Consider the following 26,762-nt stretch of genomic DNA (forward strand, 5'->3'; position numbering starts at 1 on the left):
AAAGACAAAATTCTGAGATAGAAAGTCATTATTATGAGAAATTATAATGAGCAAAATCATTAGATCAAATGTTACAATTATGATTAAAAAAAATTATGAGATGAAAATTGTCACATTTATGAGATTCAGATGTCAGAATTATGCAATAAAAGTTGAAATTATGAGATAAAGGGTATAATTAAGGCCGTAGAAAGTCAAAATAATGTTTACTACTTGTATAATGTACAAGTACCCCGGGGAAGCCATCCCATGTATCTATGGACTCCCCAAAATACACAAGGAAGGAGCACCACTCAGACCCATCAGCAGCAGCATCAACTCACTTACCTATAACATATCCAAGCACTTAACCAGTATCCTACCTCCTTTGGTCGGAAACACTCAACACCACATCAAAAACTCACAGGCTGTCACCAACAAGGTGAGAGAAATATCACTGGACTCAGAGGAGACAATGTTTTTTTTATGATGTCAGATCCCTTTTTACATGCATTCCCACTCAAGAAGCGGTAAATACGGTGAAGTAACGCCTGCTACAGGAGAGCACTCTGTCCAGCAGAACCAACTTTACCCCAGACCACATTTGTGCCTTACTTCACCTCCGTCTGAGGACCACCTACTTCCAATACAGTGAAGGTTTCTACAGACAGAAGCACGGCTGTGCCATGGGCTCACTGGTGTCCCCAGTAGTGGCCAACCTCTACATGGAAGAAGTTGAGAGCAGAGCCTTGATTACCTTCACAGGAACTGCTCCTAGACACTGGTTCAGGTATGTGGATGACACCTGGGTCAAAATCAGAACAAAGGAAGTGGAAGTCTTCACAGAACATATAAATGCTGTGGACAATAACATCAAGTTCACACGGGAAGATGTCAGAGGAAACCGTCTGCCCTTCTTAGACTGTGCGGTACACACTGAAGAAGACAGAAGCCTCAACATTGAGGTGTACAGAAAACCTGCACACACAGATCAATACTTCCTGTTCGACTCTCACCACCCACTGGGGCACAAGCTGGGGGTCATCAGAACCTTAACCCATCGGGCTGAGACCGTGCCTACAAAGACAGAGGGGAAGGAGGAGGAACAGAAGCACATCAGGGGAGCATTTAAAACCTGTGGCTACCCAAACTGGACCTTTGTCAAAACCTCTAAAAGATCCAGAGCAGACAGAGATGAAAGAGACGAAAAAACTTAACATCATTCCTTATGTCGCGGGAATATCTTAACATCATATCCCAGTTCACTTCAAACCTACCGACACGCTGAGGCGGAAACTTGTCTATCCTAAGTTAAGGAGCTTCAAAGTACCTTAGCGATGATTAATGGAAGACCTGGAAACTCACAAGTTAAATCAATATGATTGTTCACATAATAAACCTCAACAAGAGGATGAAGGAAAAATAAAGCAAGCAAGATTTACATGTTATATACACATGTGGTGAAATACTTCTATATAATAGTGTCCAAACTAATATAATACAACGCTGACTGCTTTTATTGGCAAAGCTTTTATTTCATATTAAATGTTCTATCTTCTATTTTCACAGGCAGCAGACGTCTCTCTTCAACAACCTGACCACAGATTCAATGTGTTTTATGAAACCAAAGAGTTCTTCGCCTCAGCGTTAGTCCACTGCCAATCAATTGGACATATTCAGTGTTTCCATGGCGATGCAAAAAGGCTAGAGATGACTCGTCTTTATGAAAAGGTGCAGTCACTGGTGAACTCTGTTTCCGTGTGTGGGTGGATGGACAGGATTTAAAATACCAAGCCTCGGCCACAGGCACACTGCTGGGCACCTTCTGTGACTTCTGCAGGCCAACGAATGCAAGTGACCAGTAATGCTATACGTAAAGGCATTGAGCTTGTTTAGGAGATGTTGTAATGGATAGTAAAGATTTAGTGCAGTACACCAAAGGAACACGTTTTTATATTAACACCCATAATAAAAAACAACTTCACACATGGAAGTATATATTTATTTAAAAAAAAACAACCTTTGTTTTCTTTATTGTTGCTTAAAATTCACACCAGGCAAAGATCAAACTGGTATGAGATGCTGGAGGATGTGTGTGTGGCTACTTCCTCACCTACTCCCTCCACACTTACAATTCATTACCAATAATCCAATCAGTAAAATGAGCATTACAACAAACTCCACTTTTCTCTAATCTTTGCTTTGTCTATGAAATATTGGATCGTTAGGCCTCAAACAGGTCAAAAAGATTATGAATCACTAGCTTGATTTTTAATAATGCACCTAGTTTTACAAGCTTATATAATGTTTTTAAATGTATAAGCTTTAACTTAAAGTAAGAATACACTAAAGCTGGCAAATAAATGTAGTCAAGTAAGAAACGCACAAAATTCCCCTCTGAAATGTGGAGTAGACATGTGAAGTAGCATAAAATGGAAATACTCAACCTCAAGGCTGTACTTGAGGAAATAGAGGTCAAAGCAGAAATAATGCCACTGCAAAGGGGGATGCTGCTGAAAAGGGGACAAGCACGGCCGGGTGAGCGAAGGGTTAACATGCTGTGAAGCTACAGGGTGTGATGTCACACATCGAGGTGAGATTTAGTGGATCAACGTGCCAAAGGTCAAGTGTATCGCTACGAGTGTGATTCTGCAAATCCCATGAGAATTATTTCAGGTTCATTTCTGCTTTTCTTTGAGGGACTGGGATGGATCATGGCAGGAAAGATTGACAGCAGTGTAAAAAAAAAAAAAAAAAAGATTGTCACCTCTACTCACCTTGAATTACAAATCAGGATCTTTCAAATAAAAATATTGCCAGATCAGGTCTTGTAATTCAGACGTAAAGGACAACTGGCAGCTACTGCAAGCGGAGGAGGGATGTGATCACAGGCTGACCTCTGTTCAATTAAAGAGCCACTGCAAAATAAAAGTGGAACCACACCCTCATCCCTCTGCACTGTATCACAGTCCACGTCTTGTCTCCTGCTCCCCATGTCTACTCAGTCTCTCTCTATAAATACATAAGGTGCTGTTTCCAAGGTAACAACTCTATGGAGAATTGGCCACCTGAAATCTAGATGGAGCGGAAAAACAGGGTGAACGGGGGTCTGCAGGCTATTGGATTGTCAGGAAAAGACCCTCATCTTCACTGCGTCACCATCTGTCCAGCTCTGTCCCCTGGGACTACAGCCTTCATTAACCCAGTACAAGATGTACCTTAGACCACTTGTGTCAGGAAAAAATGTCTAAGATGGTTCACATTAGTGTCTCAGGTGTTTTAACTTTAGCTGGATGGATAATTTTAAATATCTTGTCATCTAATTCTCAGCTCTAAATCCTGGAATAATCCCGTCAACATGTGAAGTTCAGAGCAGGAGATCTCACTTCGAGCGCATTTTGAAGCCTTGGAGAATTAATTTTAACACATTTGACATTTGACACCATCAAACATATTGACAAAGTGAATGTTCACTGCATTATTAGTAAGTGAATATCACAAATAACAGCTGTAGAATCTGTCTTGTTAGTAACTGTATCAATAAAGAGCTCATTTAATAAAGGTTTCCTGGTGTGGAGATGAGTCTACCTGCTAACGGTGAGTATATTCACAGTTTTGATGAATCATTTTCTGTTTTTAAATTAGTTAATTTTGAAAGTCAATGCAAGAGGTGTTCTCCTCTCTGACATACTTGTGCGTATTAAGAAGTGTTCGATGCCCTCCAGTGGTCACAGCCAGGAATCTCAGCATTACGTTATATTAGTCTGTAAAAAGACCATGTATACATCTGTATCTAACTGCTTATCATCCTGACATTTCTGAATGGATTGATTTTCAAAATTTCAACATTGAAGCCTTGATCAGGCAAGAAGCTCGAGTAAACAGATGTCCGTTAAATGTTCCTGTTTATTGTTTTCTAGTGGTCACAGCTAAACAACAGTTCTTTATACTGATTATTTCTGTTTTTTACATGTATAATATCAATTAACATGGTAATAAGGTCAATGTTTTTTTTTAATAATAAACTTATCAAAACAGTATAAGGTCCTACACTATGTAATACATACTAAAGATTCAGGATTAAATGCTACCTAAACTGAATGTAAACATAAACCATAAAAAGGGTGAATACGATGTGGTGAAAATGATAATTCTAAGTGCTATATTGTAGGCAACGACGATGATGATGTGACGTTTGTTGGAGTCTACACCAAACATGTTTTCTTACATCAGAACAACATTTGTAAGCCAGGACATCTCTGCAGCGCTTCATTATAATGATGCTTTGTCACACATTCTACCTTAATCAAAAAAAATTGCAGCTTCTTGCAATTTGGATATTGCATTTAGCTATACTGCAATTTCAGTTATATTTTGATTAATTGAGCAGCCTGAACTGTAAAGGAATTCAAAGGATTACATTCATCACTGAGCACAGACATTCATTTCTCATATGACTACATTTCATGTTAATGAAAAGGCAGTGAAGGGGATGTACAATAGAGATCTCTTTATTATAGTGCATTTATCAGATGTTACAAGATGAGTTTAAAAAAGCGCAAAAGGTAATCAAGAAATACATATGCACATACCTTGTCATTTGTACAGAAACGATCTTGAAAATTAAAGCTTCACATCTGAACAAGGGTAGGTGGATGTCAAGTTAAAATACATTTTCTTACAGATTATATACACATTTGTAATTCTTGCGGCATACCAGATCATGTCACTTATCCTATGAACTCTACAGATGTTTACCTAACAGACAAAGGACAAAGAAAGCCCAAAAGAAGAGTCAATCAGTTACTCAAACTTTTCAAGAAAACACCTAAATGTCCAGTTGTAGAAACACAAAAAGGGGAAATTAATATTCCTTTAGAGGTCAGTGTGATAGTATGACCTTAGAGTCATGTTCATTCAGTCAGGACTGTGCACAGTTCAAGATGATAGAAGAGCCTTAGAGGTGAATGGATATGTTGGAAATGGTCTTGTTACTGGGTTAACTGGTGCAGCATTCATACTTGCACACTTAAACTGCTGGTTTAGAGCAATATGAAAGGTTATTGTTGAAGTTCTTTGCAAAGGCTGATGGATAAACTGCAGTCTTCACATAGGCCTGTGTTGTTCAAGCTGATGAGGTTGTGCAAATGGCATCAGAGGGAGATGTCAATAACCCCAGGGGAAGTGCCCGAGCTACATGTAGGAACGAGACCATAAAGCCTGAAGCATAGAGGAAGCATTTACAGTGCTGATTCTTACAGCAGGCCAGCGCAAACACTTCCAGTTCAACTGTACCGTCTATCACAACGCTGACGATTTGTTCAAGAGCATGTGTGTCCTCACATGAACAAAGGAGGAGGGCAAATCTAGAACTGAACCAAACACAATGAGCCCTTTCTGAATCCAACCAATTGGTCCCGAGAGCATTTTACTCAAAAGACTGCACACCTGGCACGTCAGCTCGCGCTTAAATAAACCAGGTCAAGTACATTAACAGTAACGTAAAAAAAACAACAACAAAAAACAGACCCTTACTGAAAGAATGACATACAAGAGAGAAAAAGACTATTAGTAATTAAAAAGCCAGAGTGGGAGCAACTCTAAAAAGGCCTCACTGTTCTAGTGGACTGAATGTAGCTGAAACCCACACATCCACCGATAGTGCCACACTTGACAGACCTCCACATGATTTTAACATGAAACATTTATTGCCTTTTATAGACCCAGACATGACGGATATTTTAATCTCCATGAAAATAAATATCAGTCAAAACCATGATGGGAGGAAACTTATCTACAGGAACCGGTTCTGAATACAATACAGTGACCATTAACAGGAAGATTTAACGGGGCACTATGTAGTTTCGGACAACAAAAATTCAAACTCAGAATATTTACAATATTGATGATGCACACTCAGAAATATTTTTTTTTTTTCCATTTTCTGAATAAACAATGTAAGCTTTTCTCCGAGGAAAATAAGGTACCCACAACACTATTTGAAGCTAGAAAGGTGGCAGGGTCCACCAAATATAAACAAAGTAAAACAGTATGAGACTGTGTTGTCGGTCTGTTTATTCAGTCATGAAAACGAAGAGTTTTTTTTAATTTAGGCATTAAAAAAATGTTTCCCTAAAACTACATAGTGCACCTTTAAACTAAGAATCTGAAGAGTTGAACTGTTGAGAGAAACTGAAGCAGTCATCACCAAAAGTCATAATTTTCAAATGAATGTGAACTGCTCTGGGATGTCAGGTATTTTATTGTATCAAACATGACACGGTTACACTGTGTGGCTTCTCAGAGTGAATTAACTGTTGTCAACAAGGCCTTAATGTCACTAGCAGATGTAAAAACTGAATTAGTGGCTGTTGAGACCAGTGCCTTTGGATGTGCTGAGAGTTAACTGTTTTCAAGGCACAGCAGGGCTGCTCCCACTCAGCTCTCACACATATTCATTCATCCTAAAATAGTCATTCAAACACACCCACACAGAACACAGAGATGCTGGGAAGCACTGGCCAACAAGTCCAACGCTCCAGATGAAAGAGAAGAAAGTAGAGGAGAGTCAAACCAGGACCAGTGCTGCCTCCCATCACACTGCAGACAGAGATGACAGACAGGAGGTAGAGTGATGGATCATTTTTGGCCCTTAAGCTGGTTTGAAAGCCAGTCTAGACCCTCGTAGAGACCATCTCCACTAGTAGCACACGTGGCCTGGATATACCAGCGGCGGTTTCGCAGGGAGTGCAGGCCAAGCTTGTCTGTGATCTCAGCTGCATTCATGGCATTGGGCAGGTCCTGAAAGAGCAGAAAACACAACACTTAATTTAAACAATAATTGCTCATTTTCAAACAGCTTTGTATTAGGCCTGGGCGATATGGCTGAAAAGTATAGCACAACAGTAAAGTAAATTTTGGTCGATATCAATTTTTTCAATTATTGATCATTTTTAATGACCTGTGCTCCTTTCATCATTTTCCAAGACCAGGCGAATTTGGTTGAGTTTAATTCAACCATTTTATCAGGACACACTGGTAATATTCTCTGTCATACAGCGGAGCTGACCTGTCCAATTTTTATTCACCATTTCCTTTCCGTCAGCACTCATTTGGTTGTTAAACAATCAGCCAGTGGTAGAGCTAGTACGGCAGATTGTGAGCCGTGGTTGTCCCGATGGTCACACCAACCACTTTGACTTTTGCAACTGCAGCGTCTCTGGGCTCGTAGGTAGAGCTAACAGGCTGGGTGGCAGAGCAGCAGCAGCCTGCCCTGCGGACAGTAACAAGCCCAGTGAGACTCCTCCAGTGAGGAGCAGCTTGGAGGATGAGTGACACCGAGAGGAGCAGCAGATGTCCAGGACAGAGGCCAACAAGGTCAGTGTGTGTGCTGGCGTAGCTGTGGTTCAAAGTCTGCCATATCAGAACGCAGACATTACCATAACTACTGTGTGAGTTAACTGTTTGATTCAAGAATAGAGAACGGAACCAATGAAGCAAACAGTTTACAGGCAGAGAAGGGCAGGTTTTGTGAGAACTGCCGTGGGGTCTGTAATAAAGCCTCACTCAATGCTCTTCTGTTGTTGCTGATTCACATGGCAATTGTGCCATCTAAATACACACGTTAGCAGACAGCAGACACGTTGTTGTCTGCTGTTCTGCATTTTGAATACAAGCCTGTTATGCTCTAATGATGACAAATACAAATGTAAGCATATGGCTTTAAAGTAGGCTTACACCTAGAGCTCATGTTAGCTGCTCCAAACTGCTATTCCATGTATCAAGAGCCCTGTCCCTTTCCTGTATAGGCCTGTAAAATAAAAGTTGCATAGTGTACCTTCAATTAAAAATGTGTCTGACTGGAGCAGCTGGATCTTACTTAATCAGACCCACACATTTTCCAGGAGCTAATAGAAAACTATTAAGTTTATAAGATTAATTTATTGAGTATTTGCGGACTGAACCTTTCGGTGACGAGCCCCTTTCTCTAATCTTTATGATGCAGCTGCCTCTGCCATCTTTGTTTCTTTAGTAGAGTGCCAAACCCCTGTTCATACATCAATGGCCAAGTGATGGAGACCAAGTTCTCCAACTAACGGAGCTTGTTTCATTCTTTTTTTTTTTTTGACAACAGTGACTCAAACTCACCTGTTTGTTGGCAAACACAAGCAGCACGGCATCCCTCAGCTCATCCTCAGCCAGCATTCTCATCAGCTCTTCCCTTGCCTCACCAACTCGCTCTCTGTCATTACTGTCCACGACAAAGATAAGGCCTGAAAATAGAAAAGAGGTGAGGATTGTGCGAAAGAAAATAAATTAAGGTCTCCAGATGCATTAGCCCAAAATTGAGCTAAAGCTTGTACAACAGACTTGAAGAGATCTAGAATCATCAGAAAGACTCTCACCTTGTGTGTTTTGGAAGTAATGCCTCCAGAGTGGCCTGATCTTGTCCTGACCACCGACATCCCACACTGTAAAACTGATGTTCTTGTATTCTACCGTCTCAACATTAAAACCTGCGGATGAAAGGGAAAATAAAGAGATGAAGAGTGGTTGCACTGCATGGTCTCTTGTTTCCAGTCACTTAGGTGTAAGCTATGAATTTCTCATTAATATGCAGGAGAGGACTCACCAATGGTAGGGATTGTGGTAACAATTTCTCCCAGTTTGAGCTTGTACAGGATGGTGGTCTTTCCAGCTGCATCAAGTCCTACCATCAGGATCCTCATTTCTTTCTTTCCAAAGAGACTTTTAAATATGCTTTGAAAAGCCCCCATCTTGGCTCACCTGCAGAAAGACAAAAAATATTAAGTGCTCAGGTACCTAAAAGTGTGGATACCATACGAAGACAGAGAGATAATAAAAGTGGTAATTTTCCAACTTTGGAAGCTCATGTCGTATAAAAGGCCCAAACCAAAATCAAAAAATTGTGGCGATGAAAACTGACTGTTATGTCGCCTGCGTCTCAGCTGAACAACACAACACACCGCAAAGACTACAGCTGACGGCTGACTGCGTGAGAGGAAATAACTATATACCACCAGTGATAGGAGTCCTATTCGTTATTCAAAAAGGGAATCTGAAAATACTGCAGATATATAAACCGATTTTATGATAAAGCAGCATCCCCCAGGATGAGCTCAGGGACATCTGTACTAATCACTTGCATTTAACCTCCATCATCCAAGTATTTAATTTACAAAGACTAAGAAATAAGAAAATTAAAACTACTTTATTAAAACTAAGAAGTGGATGCAATTCTTTGTACTAAAGAATGTGTTTTTACTTGACAAAAGACTGACCCCGTAACGAATACCTGATCTATCAGTCAATCTGATTATAATTTATATTATTATTATTAATCACCTGGTCAAAAAACATCAGAAAAAAGTTTAAAATGCCCATTAGGATTTCCTCAAGCCCAAAGGGATGATCAGATGTCTTGTTGCTGACTATGATCAATTAGGAAATAGTTATATGGTGGATTCATTTTCTGTTGTTCAGCTGATCAACAGAAAACGAATCAGCTTTATTACTATAATGGTTAAAGCTCTAAATGACTAACAACATTTTTTTCTTTATCTGATTTCTGTCAAGATTCACCCTAACACTCAGCAGATTCTAAATCCTAAATAGTTATGCTCAATGAAAGGAAAATAAAACAGGACATAAACAACCAATATTGTCAGCATATTCATAGAGTTGTTCAATGGCCAACTGTTGGGTTTCCTCCACCTACCATCTGCTTACACTCCAATCATTTTAAGACTTTTACACAATGTTTGTTGACAACTACAGACAGCGTGCCTCAGCTTGTTCTGCTCAGCTGTGTGTTAAATGCACAGGCTAAGAGTGTAACTGGGATAAGCACCATTAAGTAAAAGAGAGCACATTCCTCCAGTTTAGAAACAGCGCGAATGAGGAACTTAGATGACAACATGCCTTCTGGCTGTGTTGGATTCTGGACAGCTGCATCTATTGTCAGTGAAGAAATTGCTATCACTGGCTAGTGTGCGACAGATTTGTGCCTACATGATTGTTGGCTGACATGCAAAAGGTCCAGTCTTGGAAAAAAGCCTGTTTGGTTTAGTTCTGGGGGGTGGACACCAAAACTGGCATTTTACCAATTATGTTTTGAGTTAAACTGTAGATGTATAGTAAATACTTGCAGTACATCACAATCTACTGTAGGTCTGCACTTTTAATTAACAGAGAAAATAATTCAGATCAATTAATTAAAATATGCAGTTTATAAAAGGGACACGATTTATCCGAACCGAAGTGGACATCTCTTAAACTTTTTTGTTGGACCAACAGTCCAAAACCCAAAGATATTCAGTGAATAGTTAGGGGTGTTTTGGCTTATCCAGGATGTCTTAATGGATCTGTATTGGCTAAAATAAAGCAGATAAAAATGAGATTATTTTCTTTACTATATCTGCTATGTGTTGTCCACCTCAGCCTGCTGCTCTCCATATTGACAGCTGGCTCTACAGTGCAGCACTTCACTGCATGATGAGCGAGTGAACATTTGAGTGTGTGAATGTAAAAACTGATTGGCGATTATTATCAATCGACTAACTGTTGCAGCTCCATTATGCAATATTTCAAAATAACTTCTGACACTACAGTATATACTCATGACCAGCAGCTGAGGCTGATCATATGTCAGCCACATTTCAAGCTCTCCAATCCAATCTTACAAGGACGTTTACTGAAACTACCCAATAAACGCACACCATTATAGAGGGTGAAGAAATGAATACAGACTGGTTCAACCTGATTATTTTATGTGCACACAGCACCAGCAAGTTAAAATTTCTAAAGAAAAAACCTTATTCGCGCCTGATTTCTTAACATTACAACATTTCCTCGGGAGCGTACATAGCAGGTAAAACAGTGTGGTAATACCACCAAACTTATGCAACTGCCTCACCTGACTCCACCTGAATATCTGCATGCAACAGTACTCACTCACATCACTGTATCAGAATACAATGTGGTAAAATGCCAAGGATTGATTAACAGGGAGGCTCAGAGTACATGGAGGGGCTACTACTAACTTTATCCTCGGCTTTTATGACGCATCTGTGCTTTGGTTTAACATAACAAAGACAGAGTAGATCATGTTAAGAAGAACATTATTTTTAATGACACTGTAAATGTGCCAAATAAATGCTCACATTTAAAAAAAACAGACTAAAGACAGGAACACCTTAAAGACAACATTAATCATTTCGGTGCAACACATTTAACAAAGACCTGGCTTGTTTATCCAGGTGACAGCATGACAAAGCATGCAAACAACTTCGCTTCTGCTCTCCCCATTATGTTTTCAGTAATCCAAACATCCCAAACACTAAGCTGTGGGAGGTAATTAGCTAAAGCATAATCAAGTATACAAACAATACGATATTAGGATTTGCTAACTGAATTTTAATTTGGTAAAGTAAATATAAAAGGTGTCTGGTCCTGTCTGTGTCATTTAGGATTCTGAAGACTGTGAAGGCTGATGACTATAAACTACAGTCCTGTGATGTAGCACAGCCAATTATGAGTCAGCTGAGGCAAACTGTCAAATACAATGACCACACAACAAAGGACCTATTAACAAACAAAACAGTGTGATCAGGCAACGAGCACTTGGAACAATATTATACCTGAGGCTAAATAAAAAACAATGACAGATAGAAAGAGAGGCTGATATTGCCAAGTCTTTCTTCAAATGTACACAATAGGGTGATTTATAGAGGAAAAATTAAAAACAGTTGTGAAGCCTTTACACGTGCCAGGTAACACAATCAAGAGCCTAAGTTATGCCCCTTCCGGTGGACCACCATGGGACATTATTTCGGGAAAAAAATGTATGGTAGTGAATGGAGAGGGACAAAAAGTTCTGCTCCTGCTTGAATTGTTCAATGAATTACGCACAAGATGTTCGATCATTTAAAAAGGTAATTTTTCAACTTGAGAAAGTCACAGTTTGTCATTAAACAGTCTTGAAATGTAAGACTGTGAAAAGACTGTGAAAATATATAATTCTAATCATACATACCCAAATGTTGCGTTAGTGCTGTCATCTCATTGAACAGTCAACAAAACCCTTAACCTAAACTTTCTAGAGCTCATCCTGTATATTAACCTGCTTGCAGAACTGATTAATTCTCCTCTCACATAACTGCAGCTGTCAATATGACCAGATTGTAAGTTTCACATGTGCTAATACTTTTCTTTGGGAATATATACATCATCAGACTTTATTTTCCACCAGCATTAACATTTAACATAATTTCTGAAATATTCAAATCCTCAATCAGTCATTTAGGGTTGGGTATGTCTTACACGCATGAGGACGTGCTGTTAAACAGTCCCTCCTTTGAGTAAACATGAATGACAGGTTTTTGTTAACGCAATAAGATTAAGGAAGTAGTCATCGAGATTTTTGGATAGTACTACAGAATAAGTATTCACGGTCTGAGATCATTTAAGACCTTGTGAAAACAGAGGGCGCAATATAAAATGTAGCGTTTCTTTATTGACCATTAACTAAGAAATGACACCTACATTTACAGCACATATATGGATTAAAAAGGGCATCATCTGTTTTGCACTGATAAAACTAATCATTTGGAATACTTAAGGTCGGTCACTTGAATCCCCCGCCCTCAAAACAAAATGCTAGCATCGACATCTTTACCATCGCCTTAATGAAGTTACACATTTGTTGACACTAAGGTACTTTGAATGAAGTGTACGTGTTCCGATATCCCTCAACGGTTACGGTGAATTAGTCTGTGGTTGGGTAATTAAGCACCTTTAAACTCTCATTATTAGTGAGATAACATAAGCTATAGGGCTAAGAATCTATAAAGTTTTAGGTTGCTTGCCACAGAGCAGGAAGAGGAGCTGGCGTTAGCCCCGTGCCCAAATGGATACTCGTTAATGTTAGCTACCGTTTCCTCCTAGCCTAGCTAGCTAGATCTTTTAGGAACCAAAGATGAACGTCAAGATTAACCAAAACAATGCACAGAAGCAAGACCCCGTACGCACAAAGATGACACTGTCTGATAATTTCCCTGACTATTATTTAATATGAGTTTATACTTAGAAGTAAAATGTTAAAAACTTCCTCATCACAGTCGTGCTAAAGTTAAAATTGCTAAGGAAACCGCTAACCAACTGTCCCAGGTGTCCGGCTTCAAGCTACCACAACTCAGAGGGAAGTGTAACTATAAAGAAACCAAAAGGCTATTTCGCTCCATCCTTATTTAAATTAAATTTATATCTATGACACTATTATATTACATGTTTCCAAATAATATTTGTAGATACCTTTTACTATTGCTTCTCGATCCTTCGCCGCTGGTCCTGTTCAACAACAAAATGGCGTTTTCCGGCTTCGTCGTCGTCGTCGTCTTCTTCTTCGTCATCACAAGCGTCCGTTTCTTCTTCGTGGTATTTCAATGACGTTGGCGGACGTCGAAATGGTGCTGTAGCGACACCACACGGTATGGAGCGAGCTTGCGCTAGTCAGTATTGTAAAAGGGTCCCCAATAGTCACACTTGAGTAAAATAAAGATATTGTGTTAAATTATTACTTTATTATTACTTTAAAAGTTCATTTAAAAGTCTGATGCCAGTCTAACCAGTGCGACCGGTAGCTTGTTGTACGAGTACATCCTGTCAGTGGGATATATCACTGAAGCTTTAGGCCATTCAAATAACCAGTGTGACTAACACATTCTGACACATTTTAATAACATAAGCCAATGCAAACAAATGTGTCATTCAATATATTTTTTAATATAATGTGTACAGCTGTAGAAATACCAAATATCCGTGACGGCAACTGATTTGTATCTGGGACCAGAATTTGACCTGAGGCAGACAGCTGCTTTTAGGACTTCATCTGACTCATGGTGACTAAAGCTGCAACGATTAGTCGATACATCAATTAGTCGATCGTTTTGAAAATTAATCAGCAGCTATTTTGATAATTAATCATTAAAGCCATGTTCCAGGCAAAAATGCCAAACACTCTCTGGTCCTAGTTTCATGATTGTGAGGATTCGCTGCAAGAAATTTGAGGACATTTGACTTTCTATTGATAATTTTATTTAACTTTGACTGTTTTCAACTAAAATTCTTACATATTGCACCTTTAAGGCGAGTCAAGTCCCAAAAAGAGTTTAGAAGTTTATAAAAGCTTATTTAATTCTTAATTTCATCTCAATAAAAAAACAATCCCTTCATTTATTTTCTGTCGAGAAAAAAAACAGTGACTTGAGTCGACTCGTGCCCAAGTCCAAATCTCTGGCCTTTACAAAGTTTAACTCCATGTTCCCAGATTGAGTTTCTATATTGAATCCACTAGATGGGGCTCCGTGGTTGGCTTTCCTCTAAATGAAGGTTGACAGAGCATGGAGTGTAGTTTGATTGGAAGAACAGACCATAAGGCCTTTAATAACACACTGCATGTTAGTGTCCTTTAATCTCCGACTCCATGGATCATTTATTTCTCATCCATAAGGTTCTCTTGAATGCAGAAGGCTTTAATTTGTTCTTTGAAGTTAATGGATTTATGCTGCTTATCACAATGATTATAACTAGAATGGGGAGATTCTCTTTTTACCTCCGCCAAGGAGTTTATGTTTTCACCTGTGTCCATTTGTTGGTTGGTTGGTTTGTCAGCAGGATTACACAAAAACTACTGAACAGATTTCCACGAAACTTGGATGGCGGATGGGTCTCGGCCCAGAATAGACCCCATTAACTTTTAGTGCTGGAACATTTTTGTTAATTTCTCAGGGAATAATGCATGGATCTTGATGAAAAAAAACAGCCATATTCAAGTGACTGGTATCTATGACTGAGCACAATTTCATGTGCATAAAGGGGAGCATTGGGTCTTAGCGGAGGTATGCGCTCTACTGAGTGCCATTCTAGTTTTTAATTTTTCTTCCCCATGGTCAGGGATGCAACCTGTTGCTCAAGGACACTTCAGAGTGGATGTTAGCTGCCATTCTGGGTTAAACTTGAGGTCTTGTGGAGGGTCACCAGCACCATGTTGCTTTTAAAGATGCTGGGTATCATTTGTCAGGAATGCTGATCGGAATGTTAGAAAATCAGTGGCTACATAAGGAGTTGAGACAGACCACATAAAATGGGCTCAGTCTGATGTTTTGATTCCAGCCCATAACCAGGATGACGGCACACCTGGACATACAGTGATGGGCACCCAGGTGTATTATAGATGTCTATATCACAGCAGGTAAACCCAGTCATTTTGCAGCTCTGACTACCTGGGTGGCGTTCCAGTGGGAGGGAACATACAGTAACAATATTGGAGAATCCAATGAGGGTGCAGTGAGATGATGCCCTCCCCTCCCTTCCTCCTGTCCCAAAGGGCCCTGCCTCCCAGCTGGGCCTGGCTGCACCAGATTGAAAGTCTGTGTGCATGTGGGGCCCCTTAAAGAGGTGCGCCGACCAGACGGCACGGACTTTCTCCGTAGAAGAATCAGCGAGATGAAGAGCAGCGCCAACCCGGCACCATGCGCTCCAGGCTCCCGCGGACCGCCTGCCTACTGCGACTCATCGCGCTCTGCATCCTCCTCTCGCACTCTGCAGCTTATTTTGGGTCAGCAGATTCTATTTTTTACTTCTCTCCAATTCATTTATTGATTGCGTTTGTTGCTTTAATCCTCGGAAGGGATCATAACAATAAGCTTTACAAACTTTAGCCAAATTACGCACGCGTAATTGTGCACAAACTATTGCGACAAATCGTTATTGTGCTGTTCGAAACTTCTACACTTTCTGCAATTTGTCATGCTAATTTTGTTGCGACATCATCAGTGGTAATTAAATGTGTATCTCAAACTAATTAATCTGAATTATTTGGACATTTTTACGCGTTTTTCCTCGATTTGTTTTAGTTTTTCCTGTATGCATATTTTCATTTTTCACTGTATTGGCATTAATCAGGAGAATTAAGACAGAACACCGATTTTTGTAAAATCCACTAAATAAATTAAAACTACAACACACAAGTTAAAAATGCAACTTTATAATGTGTTTCCTCTCTGCTCTCCAAGGCTGACAGGTCGGGAGCCCTTGGTGTTTTTACCGGGTCCGTTCTCCAATGAGCCTCCGACAGGAAAGGCCCACCTTAAGCAGTGCGAGCAGATGACTCTGACCAGGCGGCAGAAGAGGCTGTGTCGCAGGGAACCTGGTTTGGCCGAGACGCTGCGGGAGTCGGTGCGCCTCAGCCTGCTGGAGTGTCGCTATCAGTTCAGGAATGAGCGCTGGAACTGCAGCCTGGACGGCCGAGGGAGCCTTCTGAAGAGAGGTAGGTTGACCATCCAGCCTGTAACTTCTTAGCACTTTGTTGGGTAGTGTGCTTGGTTCTGACCTGAGAACATCCAGTTACGCACTCTTCCTTATCTTTGTTTTTAACCTGAGACAGGTGCACAGCATAAAACTCATCTCTGTGATATGCAGTTTGTTTTGAATAAAAGCGTCTGTCTAGATAAGGTGTCTCTGGGCAAGACACCAAAATGGGATGCTGAACAACATCAATTTATCTTGAAACCAAGTGATTATCTACAGCAGGAGGTGTGAAAGTGGAGACATTTGTTTGTTGAAATTGTGCATCCCTAGTTTGGAGACAGGAATAAAACATGATTTCTTTCCAACTTTTATAAAATATTGACAGTTTTGATTAAAGGCTTGACACACAAGCCGAATTCAAATATATATTTTGCTTAAAAAATCATGTTAATTATCATATTAAGTAGAATCAAATCAATTGTGACTATCGTTTTTGGACTGTACATTTCTGTGTATGATCATAAACTTTAAAGCACTATGTAGTTTGGGAGAAGAAATTTTAATCAGAAGAGAAAGAATTTTTTTATACCTTAATAAACTAAATAAACAAACTCTCTTTGTTTTCATGACTGAATAAACAAACTGACCTTAAAGGACAACACAGTTTCATACTGTTTTACTTTGTTTTCCTCTATGAACAGCTTGTTCATTCAGTTTTGGAAAAAAAAATAATTTCTGAGTTTGTTTTATTGCCTCTTTCATATGTTAATATTAAAATTCTGTTTGAATTTCTTCCCCAAAACTACACAGTGCCCCTGATGTTTTGCCCAGTCCCTTTACTTTACAAGTTTTCAAAAGTTGCCCGTTTGAATGCTTTTCCATGGCCCGATACAACCATTGATTAACTACACTTGAAAAAAAAAAAATGTCCATACTAAATCACTAAGTCCCCTGCAGGTCTACTGTACACAGAAAACGCTTCCAGGCTTTATGCATATGGATATCAGTGTGTGGGAGAACATGAACAGGTCAGCATGGAGGTAATGAGGGAGTAGAGAGCCCAGAAATGTGGTGCGGTGGTGGAGAGCGCTCGAGCCCTGTGGTTATTTTTATCTGGGGAAAGCGCCCATTCCCAGAGGAAAAGGGTGGCTTGATTGCCCACTTTCATCTGGGAAAATCCTTCCTAGTCAAAATAATAATTAATTGGATCAAAATATACCCTGGGTGAAGCAAATAACAGTGTGTGACCAAGAAGAAAAGGTCAGGAGAGGAATGATGACACGAGAAAACGTGCAGAATAATGCTGAGGTTGTGTTAAACCATGACAACGTAGTGAGCTCTTTGTAAACATTATGGCTTTAAAGGATTACTCAGACGCACAAAGGACAGTTTGATGCTTGCAAACTATCAATTAATCCCTTAAGTTATAAGTAGTTTGTACTCAGAACACATGTTTTTAATGCCACTAACAGGTCTTGCATTCAAAGCTCTTTAAAGGGGCACTACGTAGTTTTGGAGAAGAAATTCTAACACCTAATTTTAATATTTACAATATCAATGAGGGAATAATACAAACTCAGAAATATTTATTTTTTTCCATAGCTGAATAAACAAGCTGCTCTCAAAGGAAGACACTGTTTGAAGCTAGAAAGGTGGCAGGGTCCGCCAAATATAAACAAAGTAAAACAGTATGAAATTGTGTTGCTCTTTAAGGTCAGTTTGTTTATTCAGTCATGAAAACAAAGAGAGTTTGTTTATTTAGTTTGTTTAGGCAGAAAAAGATGAAGCTCTTTCTCTTCGGATTAAAATGTCTTCCCCAAAACTACATACTGCTCCTTTAAATTTGTCCTTGATAAAAACAAACTGCTGTACATTTTAATCTCTCCCCATCTATCCCAGCATTCAAGGAGACGGCCTTCCTGCTGGCGGTGTCCTCTGCGGCGCTGACCCATGCGCTCGCCAAAGCGTGCAGCTCAGGCCGCATGGAGAGGTGCACGTGCGACGACTCCCCCGGCATCCAGCATCGAGAAGCGTGGCAGTGGGGGGTCTGCGGCGACAACCTGAAATACAGCACCAAGTTTCTCAAGAAGTTCCTCGGCCAGAAGAGGGTCAGCAAGGACCTGAGGGCTCAGGTCGACACCCACAACATCAACGTCGGAATTCGGGTGAGTGTGAACAAACAGACCCAAAAGGAGTGGAGCAGAAATGTGACATTGAATGTAAAGAGTTGCCTCCCAAGCCCGAGGCGTCAAAAACATCCTTTACAGCCCTGAGCTCAATTAGTTGGGCTGCAATTTTCACACGACAATTATACCTCTGCCACACTCCTGCGCCATCAGACGATACAGAATCGTAATCCTCACAGTGCCAGCCAGACAAACGCCCCCTTATTTGCTGCCGTCGTTGGCCTTGGCGGATAACACAGAGGCAGAGGGTGAGGCAGTGCAGCAGGGAGACAAGACGGCTGTGGGATCGTTGGAGCCAGGTGTTCTCAGGCATGATAAAGCTTGCTGTGCGGGCCTACAGAAAATTAAAGGTCTCACGTCGGAGAGAACGATTATAACCGTGGCCTCTTTTTAATATACGAGCGAGCATTTTTTTCCACTTACTGGATCGCTGTGCTCTTCATAAATCCACCTAATGTTCATAACCGTCACTGTGGAGCTCCGAAATAGCAGGCCCCGGGGTCCTGGAGCTCACACCTAGATCGAGCCAGAGATGGTGGAGACAGCGAGAAAAAAACACAACAGGAAGAAGTGAGGGCCTTATCTCATCTTTGTTGAGTTAAATGTTTTCCTCACTTTACACCAAGAAGAGACCACGAGACGGTTCACAAAAACATGAAGTGGTCAGACCCTCCCTCGTCTCTCAGTAATGGTGCTCTGAAGCCCCCTGAGGGGTTCATACCTGCAAAGGGAGGAACTTAGCAGAACTTTTCAACCCACAGGTCCCCTCTGGCTCCGTCTGTGTGACCTGTCTCTGGCCCCTGCCAAGACAGCAGCTCTCAGGCTGAGTGATCGCGCCCTCGTCGCTGACCATCGAGCTCAGTGAACTATTAACCTATCACAAACAAAACGCTGCTACATATTTTTTGGCACTTCTTGCGCAGAAATTCTTATCAATGTTTTCCATGAGCAGGCATGTACAAAGAACAGGGTGGAGAGATTCCACTGTCTGCGCTGTTTGTCACCTCCGCCTCAGGCTTTCGGAAAGGAGCAGACAGAGCTAGTTTCAACACATTGAGCAAAAAAAAAAAAAAAAAAAAAATGCAAGCGCTGTCAAAGTGAGAAATGTGAGGTAAATGAAAAACGACATGCTGAACAGTCCCCGCCAATCCATTATGTCAAAATTTTTGACTGAGGTGAGCTAAAGGCACCCTCTCTGCAGACCACTACCCACCCTGCAGGAAACTGTCTCACCCTGTCCAGATAGACCTCCCAGATAAGAGGCCAGGTAATGAATCAAACTGGAAAGGAACTGACATGTCTCCCTTTTTTTCTCCTCCCTCCTCCCATCTCAGGCGGTGAAGAGCGGCCTGAAAACAACCTGCAAGTGCCACGGCGTCTCCGGCTCGTGTGCCGTACGGACTTGCTGGAAGCAGCTGTCCCCTTTCCACGACACCGGGCGGCTGCTGAAGTACCGATACGACACTGCAGTGCGAGTTCTGAGCGTCACCAACGCAGCCACTGGGGAGACAGAGCTCGCCGGCCCACGTCGACACGGCCAGAGCCTGCGCACTACTGATCTAGTCTTCCTCGAAGAGTCCCCCAGCTTCTGCAGACCCTCTCGTTACTCCCCTGGGACAGGCGGCCGGTCGTGTGCCAAAGACACCAGCTGTCAGAGTCTGTGCTGCGGACGTGGTTACAACACGGCCATGCACCTCACCAGCCTGTCCTGCCACTGCCAGGTACGCTGGTGCTGCCACGTGGAGTGTCAGACGTGCGTGAGAGAGGAGGAGGTGTACACCTGCAAAAACGCATAACAAACTACGAGATAGGAGAAATATAGGCACAGACATGACTGAACTATAAGCGCCTATAGACATTTCACTGAGGGATCCCACATCAGAGCATGCATTCACAGATCTGAACTCTGACCTGTATGTTATTCGGACCTTCACACGGCAGCCATTTTCCTCTGACGTCACGCTCAGGTTGGGAGTCTTTGTTTGGATTAAAAGTCATTAAAAGGTAGGGAATCTGATAGATCGTGATCATTTCACCCTCTCCCAAAATGATCAGCGAATGGAAGTAAGTCAAAAGTGAAAATCTGGAAGGCTATGGAGCCATATTTCAACACATTCGGTGACATATTTAACCTGAGCATCAAACCATCATATGGCGTGATTTCCCTCGAGATTTTCACTGTCTGTTATCTTTTCAGTTGCTTGTGAAATTTGGCCATATTTCAACGTAGAACAACATATGTGATAAGCCATTAGCTTTAGGGAGACAACAGCTAACGTTAGCATTTAACCACCTGCTAGCAAACATTACATTACATTTGATAAGTTTTACATGATATGACAGGAAAGGCGTAAATGAATTATAAAATATCAGCGCACATCTTGGACACATTTATTTAAGCCTGGAAGTGAAACACACTGGATGTAATCAAACAGTAACGTTAGCTAGGAAGTGGTTGAATGCTGATGTTAGTGAACGGGTTATCAAATATGTTGTTTTACCTTGAAATATAGCCTAACGCCTCTCCAGATTTTAACTATCTACACTGATCAATTGGGAAGAGGTGAAATGATAATTATTTGTCAGATTACCTGTTTTTACTACTCCAAACCTGGAACACACCAGCACGACATTTGAGTTTCCCATCCTGAGCGAGATGACAGGAAAATGGCCTCCCATGCTAACATGGTCTATAAACACTTATAATATTGCTGTTTATTTGCTTCTCATCACCGATTTGATATGCAGCGGCTTACTGTAGGTGAGGATGTTTTCTAACTCTGCTTCTCTCTCGCTGGATGCACTGAAACGCTGCTCTTCTGGGACGAAGGGGAAACAAGCTCTTAAAAAGAAAACTGGTACTGGACCGGATATCACCAGCAGTACGACGTCTGCAGGGGAGCTCTGACAGTGACTTTGTTGTATTTATTGTATCAGTCATCGTGTCTGTTGTACTGCTGCTTTATACTTTATCCTTCTTGTAAACGAGTGTCGCCACGGAGGCTAAAAACGGCCTTAAAAGGAATCCACCTGTCTGTCCGTCTGTCTGTCTGTCTCTCTGTCTGCTGTGTTACGGTTCATTTCTGATTATAAAGCACTTAAGTTGCTCTCGCTACACACGATGCAAAGTGTATAATTAACCATAGAAGATAGAGGAAGTGTTCATGTTTAAATAGAATCACTGGAAGCTGCCGATATACATCATAACTAGATGCATTATTGTGTAAAGACACAAGCTGGGTTTCAGTTGCTCTTATGGAAATGTCTATGGAAAACATGCAGCCTAATGTGTGCTCAACAGAACAAAGGGAAATACCCGGGGTAATAGCGAGGGAAACACCAAACACTGTCTTTGAAAAGCAAAGAATGAAAAACACTTAATTTCTCAACATACCAGCCCTCCTCTTGTTTTCCCTCTATTTAAAGAAGCACACACTATGCTACACTTTCATGTTTAAAATTGCCTTTGAAGTGGGCTAATCGTGCTCCTTATTTCCCCCCAGATTGCTAATCAAAGAAAATCACCATGTTTAGTCTCTTAAAGGACTCTTATGTGTCCATGTGTGCGGGTCAAAAGTGCACACCGGGACCCAAAAGGTTTATTTTATTGGCCAGTTTGAGCTTTATATATATATAATATGAATATAACTCATGTCAGGGTTCCAGCTGTATGACAACGTGGAATCGTAACTTTCTACCTCACTTCATCTTCTGGCAAATATCCGTAAGATTTATGAGCTATGCAGAGCTACAGTAAAGATCATATTTTAGATTTGTGTACAGTTTCTTTTGAATTTGGTAATATATGTCTCCATATTTCAAAAGTTTTTTTTTTTTTTTCAATCTTGCTGCATTACATTCTTATTTAAAATAAATAAGGTTAATAAATGGAAGTACGTTTGTAAGAGCTGTGTGTTTGCTGTGTCTTGTTCACTTGCCTCAGGCGGTCGCCCTCAATCACACTCCTACACACACACACACACACGCAACGGGGATGTGAGCACGATACACCTGCCTGAAACTCCCTGCATCTATCAAGCAAAAACCACTTCCTGTTGATTCGCCCTGCCCTCCTTTTCATCTGAAAGGACTGCGGTCTCGCTGCATCACCCTCAACCGCCAAGTAAAAGGCGAGGGGCGGGTGGCTTGAGGTCACGCTTACAGGTGTTGTGCCTCCAGCCAGTACACCAACCGCGATGACAATCATAATGACGATGATGATGAAGATGATGACTGCTGTCTTGCACAGCATTTGACCCCTAATTCACTATCAGAAAGTCACATTTGGCTGCCCCGGGATGACGATGAGAGCAGTTTACGTGCTATTATCCGTGAATCATAACTTTCCACTCGTTTGCGCGGCATCAGTGAACCTACAGCACACAGAGGGCCTTTGTACGAGGCATTTATATTGTGTGCTCTGGTGCTTTTGATGTTGCTCTCTAATTACTATGATTACACATTATTATTCCTTATTAGAACATCAACCAGAGAGCCCAAGTATTGCAGTGAATTATGAGACAATTTGAAAATTACTGAGTTTTTATGACCTTAAACATCACATTAAAGGATGAACGGTGTATGGGATTATTGGGGTAAATTATCTCTCGGTGTGATGAGCACACTTGCATGCCTCGGGGGCAGGAATTGCCAATTTTGTGTAACTTATTAGGAAAAACGGCACTCAGTAGAGCTCTGTCAAGGCCCAACAGTCCCCTTTTGTACTCACACATAGATACCAGTCGTCTAAATACAATCTTTCATCAAGATCGATGCATTATTCCCTGAGAAATTAACACAAATGTGGAAAACACTGCTTATCTTGCGATGTTATAGAAAGTAAGTTAAAAATTCCCAGATCTGTCACTTTATCCAGATCTCAACCTAAACTTAATGGGGTCTATCCTGGGCTGAGACCCATCCTCCATCCAAGATTCATGGAAATCTGTTGAGTAGTTTTTGTGTAATCCTGCTGACAAACCATCCAACAAACAAACAGACACGAGTGAAAACAGTCTAACTACCAGATTGTGCAAATGACCCCAAATTCTTACGATATGACGAGGAGTGAATAATTAGAGCTGCAGAAAAAACATTTGCTGAAACCTTTTTTCTTTCTTTCTACATCAATCCTGTTTGACAGTTGTGTTTTAAAAGTTATTGTTTTACATTTTTGAAATGCAGCAATTGTTGTTAAAAATGTATTTTCTTTTAGCACTCAAAATAAACTGAAGGATGAAGTGTTCCTACATGGGTTGAGAATACGTTACACCATTAAAAACTCGGCAGAAGAATATTACCAAAAGATGAACGAGACAAAAACCAGACATGATCATTGAGAGTCCTTCTTCTAACTGATAACGAGATAATCACAAGCTCCTGGCTGGAGACAATGGAAAGAAAATTAAGGATGTTTTTCATAGAGATAATAACAATAAGCCATTCATGTTTTTTCGGTTCTTGCTGTGTGAGTAGTGTAATTGTTCTTACTCTTTTGTTCAATTATGGTTACAGACTCTCTCTCCACCTCCCCACACTCGTATTTTGAGTGGATATAATTACCAGAAAAAAACAAAAACACACAATAAACAAAGTTAAAGATGAATTTCAGATTTTTTTATAGATATTGCAATAATATAATTATCACGAATGCTTTAGACCACGATGATCGTTATCATGACAGCCCTGTTTTCAACTGATGTGATCTAAGAGACAGTAAAATAATCGGTAGATTCTTTATAAAACAAGGAATCTCTGTCTGTCTGTCTGTGGTTCATATATTTCTAGTACTGTTCATCCGATCTACTTCACTTTTGGCAGGTTTAGTGCTGAGGACCCGAGGAAGTGCAGTGTCGAATTTGGTGCGATTTGGACACACAACACATTCAATATCAATCAATCTTGAATAACAGTGAACACTGCTCTGTGCCATTGCTCTGGCTTCATGGTTCTGTAGACTGAAGCTGGGCTCAAGCCTGATCCCTCTCACGTGATCTCATGGGGATGCAGACATAAACACAGTGAAGATTAGTGTGGTGCAACAACTTGCTGTAGTAACATGTTGCACTGAGAAAAGAAAACAAAGACAGAGGATGAGTGGGGAGACACAATCAACACAGGTTTTCTATTTTTCAGCTAGAATCGAAGTCAACAGTAGTATGCTAGCTAGCTAACGTTAGCCTCAAGAGCTAGAATGTTTACATGTCGGCTACTCTGGGATGTCTCTCTCATTGGTTGTTGTTGTGGTCCAGCTCAGAAAGAACGGCTGTAATCATCCAGATTTTAAATCATAAGAATATCAAACATGTTTAATATTATCAGGGTGGCCTCGATGAGTGTGTGAACAGTTTAGGGAGGCTCAAGACTGGATCTGTAAACCCTCACATTACCAGACCATCTGTGCCGAACAGCATGTATTGAACAGGCACTAGTTTGATTAAAGGAAATAAAAAGAATTTCAAAAAACAAAACAAAACTGTGGACTGACTGAAAAATAAATTGTCACAAAGCTGAAAACAAGGCTGTTCCTTTGATCCACGCAACAATATGTTTTTGTCTATCTAACAACAGCATCATATTGCCAATACAAACCTTTGTTTGTATCCTTTGCCTCAGAATTAATTTCCCTTCTTGGACAACAAAGTCAACAACTTCACTTCAGTGACACGTAAATGCGTCAGCTGTCTCTCTGGTGTCGGAGGTCAAACAAGTTCACATTTTGTGATTACTGACTCACTATATTAACTCGTCATATTATAATATGGCGGATCAATATTTAACCTCACTCAACATGAATGCTGTGTTTATAAAAAAGCCTCGTTCTTCTCAGCAGAGCTGTGGGATAAGGAGCTAGAGTGAGAGAGTGGAGTGTGTCGCGGGGAGCAGGGTGGACCGGGGTTGAGATATTGAGGGACATAAAGGAAAAAGATGAGGATGGAAGGATGAGAAGGGATAGTTTGTGGCCCCAGGAGGCCTATCCCCTGCTGCTGCTGTTGTTGTTTTATAATGAACTCCTAAAGCCTTCATTTCCCTCACTACCCTGAGCGGAGGGGGTGCAGCGATGGGGGCTGCTGAGTCCACAGCCGGATTCGCACGCACAAGCCCCGAGGGTGGCTGCTTTGAGCAGGGTGGGGGGTTAGACGGAGCAGGGGTGCAGTGTGCAGTGAGCTCCTGTGTGTGTGTGTGTGAGAGACAGTCCTGACAGGAGACAGGTGAGGGCAGAGAGGTTTTTGCATATGTGTGTGTGCATACCTGCCATGTGCACACCTGTGGTCACTTCAGTGGGAGTGATATGTGAATGTTTGTAGTCAGGTTTTCCTGTGCGGGTGTGGGCTACAGTCGGCCTGCTGTATGCTGGAGCTTCCCTCCGTCACCCTGACACACTGAATGACACAGATAATGTAGGGTGACGCTGGAGGTAACACTATCTCTTGTGTCTGTGTCGGCCTGGTTCAGGTAAAGGTTACTATGGGCAGCAGTGCACCGTGCTCTGATAGATGAAGATGAATTAGCACACCGGGGTTGAGACATTTTTTTTTTTTAGATATGTATTATATTTGTGTTGCTTGGCAAAAAGATATTATCCAAAGCAACATACATAGCTTTCAGGTTTATACATCACTCATTTGTAGGAACAGTAGATGTTAACTGAAGCGTGGACGGCTCGGTAGTAGTTTGCTCAAGGACACAAAGTGTCGTCCCGTCCTGTAATCGGAACCTCTGAGCCCGAGGTGAAACATCTTAACCCTGCAAGACTTCCGCCTCCGAAGAGAAGGTGCTTAGATAGCATCAGTGCTCGGCCTAATCCCCACACCCCGACATGGCACAGAGAGAAAATTAAACGATGAAGAGGATGAGGGGAGCAATGGAGAGAAAAAAAAGAGGGAAAAGAAAGAGAGGGAGACGGAGAGAGTTGTGAATACGGCATGGGGTAGGAATTTGGAATGTGAAATGACTAATGCAATTGCTCAACCCACAACAAGAACATGCACTGCCTAGAGCTACGACAAGGCTGAGTGCATACCTCTATGGGGGGGCTGAGCTCAGAGGTTGGGTGGACGGGGATGGTGGCTGACGCACGGGTGTAGAGAAGGTGTGTGACGGTCAATTGAGCAGCAGCAGCAGGGTTGAAATTGCGGATTCACACCTGAGGACAGAGGAGAAGAAGATCAGAGGATTGTTAGAGTATGAATAGTAATAAACTTTAGACAAACATCACAACATTTAGGCAGACATTCTTGTGGAATTAAGTAAACTGTAAACTGGCCA

General features: G+C 41.2%; 2 protein-coding genes across 2 annotated transcripts; one reads left to right on the forward strand and one right to left on the reverse strand.

Moving 5' to 3' along the window:
* Positions 1-4,474: 4,474 nt before the first annotated feature.
* arf2a (ARF GTPase 2a) lies at positions 4,475-13,401 on the reverse strand. Its single transcript, XM_073494074.1, has 5 exons — positions 13,312-13,401; positions 8,612-8,766; positions 8,385-8,495; positions 8,128-8,252; positions 4,475-6,780 (listed from the first exon to the last, which is right to left on the reverse strand). Exons 2-5 carry the CDS (start codon positions 8,754-8,756, stop codon positions 6,619-6,621), a joined length of 543 nt encoding a protein of 180 aa, XP_073350175.1. The 5' UTR covers positions 8,757-8,766; positions 13,312-13,401; the 3' UTR covers positions 4,475-6,618.
* Positions 13,402-15,408: 2,007 nt separating this feature from the next.
* wnt9b (wingless-type MMTV integration site family, member 9B) lies at positions 15,409-22,395 on the forward strand. Its single transcript, XM_073495088.1, has 4 exons — positions 15,409-15,616; positions 16,074-16,327; positions 18,208-18,473; positions 19,829-22,395. Exons 1-4 carry the CDS (start codon positions 15,531-15,533, stop codon positions 20,288-20,290), a joined length of 1,068 nt encoding a protein of 355 aa, XP_073351189.1. The 5' UTR covers positions 15,409-15,530; the 3' UTR covers positions 20,291-22,395.
* The last annotated feature ends 4,367 nt before the right edge of the window (positions 22,396-26,762 follow it).

Source organism: Pagrus major, chromosome 23, assembly GCF_040436345.1.
Source record: "Pagrus major chromosome 23, Pma_NU_1.0".
Lineage (NCBI taxonomy): Eukaryota > Metazoa > Chordata > Actinopteri > Spariformes > Sparidae > Pagrus > Pagrus major.